The following is a 9,625-nucleotide window of genomic DNA, read 5'->3' as shown; positions in this document are numbered from 1 at the left end:
TGTGATCCCAGGTGAACTTCTGCTGTTCTACTTCTAATCAGTTCCCCAGATCTCCAAACTCAAAATAAAACTGCTCAGTCTCCTGTCATCGGCTGTCACTGATAATGGTAAGGATGCTATCACCTTTCTGCAAGCTAGAGAAAGGCCTCAGGGCACAGTCTCATCGGATGCCATGTTCTGTAGCTCAGAAAGAGTTCTGAGGCAGCCGAGGCTCCAGTGCTGCCATCGGGATAGGGCGTAGAGGGCTGGTGCTTAGTCTTTCATCTGTGATATCTCCGCAGCCAATCTGTCTGAACAAGTGAAGATAAGAGCTGGACCAAAAGGTACATCACTGAAGCTCTGGGCTGAAGAGGGTGAGTGGCTGAATCTGGATGAGCAGTCCGAACTTTTCCTGAGTCCCCAGTGTCAGGTACTAAAGTCCTGGGGAAGACCGCCCCACCCTTCTGCTCTGTCCAGGATGACCCTAACCCTAAGTCTCCAGGCACAGGTGGACTGGGTCCGGCCTCTGCGAGGACTCTTCCTGGAGATTGGTCCCAGTGTCTGTAAACTTAAGTAGAAACTGGAGTTGAAAGGACGCAACAAAGGGATCAAAGTAAAGACGGGAGGCCTTCCCGGCAGCACCTGCCCTGGCCATGGAGGCGGATGTACTCCAGAGGGAGCCGCAGCAAAGCCCCCTCTGCTGAAGTTCAAAATCTCTCTGTGTGCCTCCTATTCTCAAGAAAGAAAGAAGGGTGACTGGGAGGGCAGCAGTGGTCTCTCTCTCTCTCTAAACAACTTTTTCCCTTGTCCCCACAGAATGCCTTAAATGAAAATGGCTGCCGAGAATTCCTCCTTCCTGACAGAGTTTATCCTCGCAGGCTTAACCGACCGACCGGGAGTCCAGATCCCCCTCTTCTTCCTGTTTCTAGGCTTCTATGTGGTCACTGTGGTGGGGAACCTGGGCTTGATAACCCTGATAGGGCTCAACTCTCACCTGCACACCCCTATGTACTTCTTCCTCTATAACTTGTCCTTCGTAGATTTCTGCTATTCCAGTGTTATCACTCCCAAAATGCTGATGAGTTTTGTCTCGAAGAAGAACAGCATCTCCTACGCTGGGTGTATGACTCAGCTCTTCTTCTTTCTTTTCTTTGTTGTCTCTGAGTCCTTCATCCTGTCAGCGATGGCGTATGACCGCTACGTGGCCATCTGTAACCCACTGTCATACACAGTCACCATGTCTCCCCAGGTGTGTTTGCTCCTTTTGCTGGGTGTCTATGGGATGGGGTTTGCTGGGGCCATGGCCCACACAGCGTGTATGATGGGTGTGACCTTCTGTGCCAATAACCTTGTCAACCACTACATGTGTGACATCCTTCCCCTTCTCGAGCGTGCTTGCACCAGCACCTATGTGAATGAGCTGGTAGTGTTTGTTGTTGTGGGCATCGATATTGGTGTGCCCACAGTCACCATCTTCATTTCCTATGCTCTCATTCTCTCCAGCATCCTCCACATTCGTTCCACGGAGGGTAGGTCCAAAGCCTTCAGCACCTGCAGCTCCCACATAATTGCAGTTTCTCTGTTCTTTGGGTCAGGAGCATTCATGTATCTCAAACCCTCTTCTATTTTACCTATGAACCAGGGCAAGGTGTCTTCCCTGTTCTATACCACTCTGGTGCCCATGCTCAACCCATTAATTTATAGCCTGAGGAATAAGGACGTCAAAGTTGCTCTAAAGAAAATCTTGAACAAAAATGCGTTCTCCTGAGAAAAGGGCAATGCTCAAGAAAGAAACACTGTTTCTCCCATAAGTGATTTGGATTCCATTGGTTACATGGAAGAAATATAATTTTTCCCCAAACAGGTTCATCATCCCCATTTTAAGGGTTCTTTAATTTACAAATATTCTTAAGAGCATTGAATACTCGCACAGTAAATCTTGAAGATCATTTCACTCAGTTGCCCGCTATTTCTGAGGATAGACTCAGGCTTAGGTAACTTCCCCGAGGTCGCTCAGCTGCTCAGTAGTGGAACTGTGACTAAAATCCAGGCTCTTTATTTCCAGTACTGGCTGCTTTTCATTATGGCTCACTTTCTTCCTCCCTCAGCCTCTGGAAGATTTCATTTCAAATGTGAGCTGGCCTAGGATGTTAAAATCTGATTCTGTCCTCAGAAATTACATGCAACTTTTCAAAGGGTAATTTTAAATGTCACACTTTTGCAAGTAGGTAGGGAGTATACAGAATTTTTTGTTGAGATGGCCTTGGCCAACTGACCAGGGAAATTCTTGAAGCATTTTGCAGAAGGTGCAGGGGAAGTGTGTTAGGACCCAGAGAGCAGCATGCATGATACCTCTTAAGACAGTGGGGTGGACCTTCAGGGACTTGGACTTGAAGGGTTTTAGTGATGCTGGGTGGAAGAACTTATAGAAAATATCAAGGTTATGAAGAACAGAATTTGGGAATTATTTCACATACAATCACATACAAGCATTTCCCTGTTTTCAAAAGTCAAGGTAGGGACCAGGTACAGTGGCGCATGCATGTAATCTCAGCTACACAGCAGGCTGAGGGAGAAAGTCTCTTGAACCCAGGAGGTGGAGGTTGCAGCAAGCCAAGATCATGCCACTGCACTCCAGCCTGGGGCAACCAAGCAACACTCCATCTCAAAACAATAACAAAAAACCAAAATCTCAAGATGGAGAAGTCCACAGCCTCAGGTGGTCAGTTATGGATCTGGAGAATATTTCAGAACCACAGAGAGCCTTGTGTTACAAGTCAGTAGTCAGGTGAGACCCACACAGCAATCAGTCAGTGGAGGGAATGACCACCAAATGGTATAATGCTGCATGCAGCAGAAACCATGTGGGGTATTTTTTGCATGGTTTCATAGATCAACTTTCTGCGCCTTGGCGCCTCATGCCGAATCCTGGGAGATACTCCCTAACCGGTCTCCTTGCCCTCTGGTTTCAGTTGGGTTAGACCAATGGCAACATCAGCAGAGGACATCAAAGGGTAGGAGTGTGATATTATGATATTTATTTCCCTGACTTCCTCCCAGCTGGGCTACAGTGGCAGTAACTGAATGCCCCATTTCTTACTGGATTGTAATAACTGCTCCCTCCCTCGTCTCTTTATGCCAAGGAGCGATAATGTCTCCTTGCTGTTGCTAACCCAGAGAGCTTGACCATCCCTTTGTGGTTTCTCCCAGCCACTTTTGCTTAAACGAATGCAAATAGTTTCTCTGTTGTATTTTCAATGAATGTTTTTGTGTGGATCATCTGATTTTTGCAGAAACCCTGACTGCTGCACCTTCCAATAAAGGGTGGGAGAAATGATATGGCTCAGGTTTGTAAGCCCACAGCCTAATGGTACTGTATAAAGGAAGGTAGAGTTGCTTTTCGGTTTAACAAGATTATAAATAGTAGATTTCTTTGTAAAACAATGATATGTGAAATGCTGTGAAAATGTGTTGACTTATGAGTCTCCCTTTAGCAAGATTCTCTTCTATTTAGAAAGAGTAAAGTTTGGATGGATGTATAGTATTGCTCTTTGTGATAGTGCAGATTAATAAGGGTGAATTCAAAAGAATGAGAGGATTGAGTCTTGGACAGCATGGACTAGATAAACAACACAGAATTTAGCTGGCTATGGGATTGACAGGGGCAGAGCAGCATAAAGACTCAAGAAGAGCAGAGCCCAGAGAACTGGACGGTAGAATCAAATTTGAACCTGAGCTTCTCCTCACCAGCTATGTTACCTTAAGCATTACATGATGTTTCTGAGCATCAATTTCTTCATCTTTAAAAACGTTTTGCTCAGAGGTATTAAGATAATTAGATGCCAGATTCTCGGTAAATTTGTTTCTATCCCTGCCAGATCCTTTTCCTTTTCATATCAGTGCTTGCACTAATTTATTATGTGACCTTGGCACAATTGCTTCATTTTTCTGGACCTATGCTTGCTTATATGAAAATGATCATATTCTATCAGATTATTTCTACTTTCCATTTACAAGATGTGTTTATTTATATATTGACCAGATCATACATTTGCTATAGGCTGAGCGCATGTGTCACTCCTTCATGCCAAGGAGTGATAATGTCTCCTTGCTGTTGCTAACCCAGAGAGCTTGACCATCCCTTTGTGGTTTCTCCCAACCACTTTTGCTTAAACGAATGCAAATAGTTTCTCTGTTGTATTTTCAATGACTGTTTTTGTGTGGATCATCTGATTTTTGCAGAAACCCTGACTGCTGCACCTTCCAATAAAGGGTGGGAGAAATGATATGGCTCAGATTTGTAAGCCCACAGCCTAATGGTACTGTAAAAAGGAAGGTAGAGTTGCTTTTCGGTTTAACAAGATTATAAATAGTAGATTTCTTTGATTTCAGATTTTGAAATGACGGATATTGAAAGGAGGTGGGGCCTTTGGGAGGTGATTAGGTAATGAGGGTGGGGCCCTCATGAATGAGGTTAGTGTCCTTATAAAAGAGGGCTGAGGCTGGGCGTGGTGGCTCACACCTATAATCCCAGCACAAAAAACAAACAAACAAACAACAACAACAACAAAAAGGCCTGAGAGAGACCTCCCCCACCTCTTCTACCATATAAGAACAAAACAAGAAGGCTCTGTCTATGAGGCAGAAAGTGGGCTCTTACCAGACACGGAATCTGCTGCTGCCTTAATCTTGGACTTTGCAGCCTCTGGAGACATGAGAAATAAATTCCTGTTGTTTAAAAGCCACCTGGTGTGTGGTTTTGTTATAGTGGATTAAACAGACTAAGACAATGTTTATGTCTTGGTACTAATTTAAAACTAGTACCAAAGAATAATCAGTGAAAGGAAGCCTCCTTTTACTTCAGTTTTCTTGTCATCCAGTCCTCTTCTTTTCTAGGGGTTATCATAGTTGCCTGTTTGCTGTATATTTTTACATAGCCACTGCATGTACAAGTTGTGTGTGCCTGCACATACATACACACAATTTTTTATTTGTTTCCAAAGTCATGACAACCTGCTTTGAAATATATCCACTATGAAAATTAATTAGAAGAGGAATGAATTAGGGTTTGTTACTAAGATAAATAAATGGAGAGAAAAGCCTAAAAGTGTATATGAAGGGTTGTGGTTAGGAAAAAAGCGGGGGAGAGAAAGTAACGATGTGAAAACAAGAGAGCTTTAGCTCTGTCTGCAAAAGTGTACACCCCAAGAAAGACATAGCCCACAGCAAGAATTTGTTTGTTCTGATCTGTTGCCTCCAATTCAATTTTCATGACTGCACAAAATTCCATCATATGGATGTATTATATGTAATTAACAGTTTTCTACTACTGTACGTTAGGTCATTTCCATTTTTCCAAATTATAAATAATACTTGTTTAACACACTTATTCAGCAACTCTTTGGGTTTTCCCCATACTTTGGATATATTCCTGGACAGAGACTGACTGAATTGCACAAGAATCTTGAATTTGGTTGCAAAAATCCTCTTGAAAGTTTAACTCTGTGTGCACTCTCATTACCAGAATAAGCATATCTGGAAAATCTGCTCTTGGCCAGGTTCTGTCCTAGCCGGGGCACTGCTCATAGGGATGTGTTACTTTTAGTTTTGGTGATGGTAGTGTTTATATTATTGTCTCCTCCTTTCTACATCTTTTTTCCCATTACTTTATTTCATCAACTACTTGTGGTATGTGGATCGATAAAGAAAACAGGGCAACGTTGAAAATGTTTTTTTCCTTCTACATTTCCTTCCAATAAACTTGCCTTATTTCTTAAACGGCTTTTTCTTGGCTTGACCATATTTCTGGTTACCGGTTTAATCTGAGGAAGGGCAGACACCCTTGGCCTTTGTGGTAATGTATGAATACGAGGTCTCTTTCTGGAATATCTTCTCCATTCTTCCTCTTGGGTTTCAGTGCCGCTTCTCTGTGCTTTCACAGCACACGGCACATAACCTAGTAAGTGCTGGACAGTGTGGGACTGTTACTTGCTTACTTTTCCATATGTACTCCCACCACAAATTACACTCTGACTGTTGTACAGGCAAGGTCATCAGTGTCTGTTTTGCTATATCCCCCATACCTAGCACAGTGTCTGGCATATATAGAGTAGGAATTTAGCAAATATTTATTGGATACAAGAATGGAGTGTCTAGCAGTTTTAGAAGTTGCCTTACGAAAGGGGCTTTCCTGTTTTCATCCTTCTGGCAACTCATTCCTTTCTTCCACCACATTGATGAACATATGCCCGTCACCCCGGTCCCCTGATCATATGCTTCCTGTTCACTCAAGATCCCCAACTTTACACTCATGTCACCTGGTGGCTGTAGTAGAAAGTAGACCCTCCCTTAGTTTTGTAAACCTCAACTTTCCACCCCTTTATATGGTAAAATGTATAGCATAATATAAAATAAAACTTAAACTTAAGCTCTAAATCTTTATTCAATTGAACATAGGGCTTTGAAGGATTTTATAAAATACCAACAATTGAGCATTCATTTTGTACTCTCCATTTAAACTGATATCCCAGAGGTAACACATTGAAGAAAAATTTACATGATGAGAAAATGAATCATTCACGCATGGAGCTCTCGTTTTCCCCAGAATACTTGCCTGAACACTCGCCTTGAAAAGATGAATATACTTAGAAAAAAGCCACCAAGACCATAGCCTGATTCATTTTTGCTGTCTTTGCAGGGTACGATACTGTTTTCTCAGAACAAATCTTCCTTTAAAAAAAAAAATTCTCACAAATGAGTATGTTTTATGTCTTCCCAGAATTGCTTCTGGGGCATTTGATAATGCAGAGTTTTTTTGTAACTAAATTCCTCAGTAGTTTTGATGGCAAAGATTGCCACTTTTTCTTTTGCAATTCACAGTACATTATAGGGAGATATTTTGAGATTATGCAAATATTTTGTTCTTGTTCAAACTTTCACACATTGGTTTTAGCATCTATTAATGATCAGTTAGTGCCTGAATCAATTATTACTCTAATGCCTGAAAAATGAAGATTTTCTAATTCCATCAGGCCTTCTTTATTTGTTAGTGGGCATTCTGTTAAGAACTGTTTCTTCTCATCAGTTTGTTCATTCATTTATGTCATTATGGACTCATGCTTTGTAATTTTATCTAATTGGTTATGACTCATTATCATCATTGTTTACTCTGATGCTCAATTTGTCCCTGATGTGGCCAGGGGGAGCCACTTCACACTGATTTCTGTGTCCTTGTAATATAGCACCACTTTATCACTGTCTGGCAAAACGGTACATTTCAGGTTCTTGCTGCCTGTTCCCCGCCCAGCATTGGTACTGTTTAGAGATTGATGGCATTTACAACTAAGAAATGAGTGGTAGTGGAGATGAGTGATATTTAATGTGATTCTGTGAGCAGATATTCAGTGGAAGAACATTCATGTCTGTAAAATACAATTTTTATGTCTGTCCCTCTGAATACACCTGTCTGTGGGCAAATAATGGACTTGTCTCTGTGAATGGGCCAATACTCTGGCCAAAGCCAATGATTCCTAAGTGTCATTTGTGGCCCTTTTCTTACCACTTTTTATCTCCTCACATGACAGCTTCTTCCAGTTCCTGTTAGTAACTGATGGGACTAGATGAGAAGAAAATCAGCCTGAGGTGGAAGAAAGAAAGCCCTGAGAATTTTACCCATGCAATTTGGTTGTAAATGCCATTCTGTCTGGCCTCCTCAAAGACATGACTGCTTGTCCCATTTGCTTCTTCCATTCTTGTAGTATTTTGTAATATCTTCCTTTCGTGCTTCTTCCCTTTTAAATTTTTTTCTATACTACCCTGATCTGAGAATGAATGTGCACATATAGATAAAAAATTTAATATTTAAGGGACATGAGTTTTTCAAACCCTAATAATAACATTTTTGAGACTTTATTTGTCTTATGAACTTTAGATACAAGTTCTCATTTAATCTCCTGTACAAATGCATGAGATAATTGTCCCTGTTTTATAAATGGGCAAACCGAGGCTGTAAAAAGTTAAGGTACTTGCCTAAGATTGCACAGATAGTCAGTGGTGGAGTAAAGAATTGAATTGAGACTGCAGGACTCCAGAGTCGTCCACACTTTCAACACTAGTTGCCTTCCAGAAGGCTCAGTCTGGGTGTGCAAGAAGGAGCACGCGTGGTGCATATATATTTTCACCTTGTACAAAGTCCAAATCCTTGCTGCCTTTGAGCTGAACGAGTCCCTACATTCACTCTCAGTTGAAACAATTTGTCAAAGAAAATGCTAAGATGAAGACATTAAAGATTTTTCTCCTTATTTAATGCACTGAGCATTAGCTCAGTCATTATTATTAAGAATCAGTAATATAAATGTATCGGAGACCTACTGATCTCCTGTTACATGGATTATGCAATAATGTATTTAGAAAATGTTTATTGAGGTTATATTCCCAACTTCAGCCAGGTAATAATGCCTGCTAGGTATAGAAGATACTAAATACACTTTGAAGAAACCCTTAGACCTTAAAATACTGAAATTATGCAGTATTTTTTAATTTTTAAAAATTATTTTTTTAAAATTTGCAAAAGCCATGTTTTACTATTGTAGGACTATGTGAGATAAGGAATATGTAGCAATAAGCAAAATTTTTTAAAAATTCCACAATCCTGGCACCTAAATGTGACTACTTTTAGCATTTTGGTGTATATTTTTCTGGGTATGTCTGTGTAGTTGTGATTGCACAGACCAGTTTGCAAAAATTATATATGCATATATATATGTATGTGCATATATATATGCATGTATATATATACACACACACATATACACACACACAGACATATATATGTGTGCATGTATATATATACACACACAAAGATGTGATCATGTTAAGTTCCCTTTTGCAATTTTCTTTTTTTGTAATTGACTTTTAAATTTTGTGTAGAGATGGGGTCTCACTATGTTGCCAAGGCTGGTCTTGAACTCTGGGCCTCAAGTAATCCTCTTGCTTTGGTCTCTGAAAGTGTTGGGATTATAGGCATTAGCCACTGTACCCGACCTGCAATTTTATTTTCATTGTGTAAAATGTTATAAACAGTTTTCTGTATGATTAAATATATATACCAAAATTATGGTTTTTCCTTTGCTGTGTTTATAGCTATCAGGTCAGTAGAAAGACAAATGTTTCTGTTCGCCTCACAGAAAACATAGTTTCCTCCTTTGCAAAGAACTTTGTAACAGTGACATTTCATCTGATGATCCTAAATTCCTTTTCTAAATTCTAAAAGTAGCTTTCCCTTTCTTATCCTTAGGTGTCAAATTCTGCATATCCCTTGCACCATTCTAGTTCAGGTTTTTTGTCTCCAGTCCCATCTGTCTCATTTCTAAAAGCCAGAAGGCCAGCCTGGTGATGTCAGCACTCTCCCATCTTGCTTACCATTGGCTACAGTCAAGTCCAAATTGTGGTAACAACTGATTTGGGCCCAAACTGTGATTCTGGTCTCCTTTATGCTTTGCACCTCGCATTCTCTAGAGCATGCGGGGCTTTGGGTCCCAGAGGGTAAATCAGGAAGCTGCTGAGGGAGAGGAGTGGTTTATAGGATTGATGAGAAATTGGGAGAATGAACTTGTGGTTCAGGGTGACCCAGCCTTCTTCCTACAGA

The 9,625-nt window shown here is 40.9% G+C and overlaps 1 protein-coding gene across 1 annotated transcript; it reads left to right on the top strand.

Moving 5' to 3' along the window:
* Positions 1–805: 805 nt before the first annotated feature.
* Positions 806–1,788, top strand: LOC102116804 (olfactory receptor 8B8). The gene has a single exon (XM_005580022.5). It carries the CDS (start codon positions 806–808, stop codon positions 1,745–1,747), a length of 942 nt encoding a protein of 313 aa, XP_005580079.4. The 3' UTR covers positions 1,748–1,788.
* The last annotated feature ends 7,837 nt before the right edge of the window (positions 1,789–9,625 follow it).

This window comes from Macaca fascicularis, chromosome 14, assembly GCF_037993035.2.
Source record: "Macaca fascicularis isolate 582-1 chromosome 14, T2T-MFA8v1.1".
Lineage (NCBI taxonomy): Eukaryota > Metazoa > Chordata > Mammalia > Primates > Cercopithecidae > Macaca > Macaca fascicularis.
The sequence above is the reverse complement of the archived record's forward strand: the minus strand, read 5'-3'. Positions and strand labels throughout refer to the sequence as shown.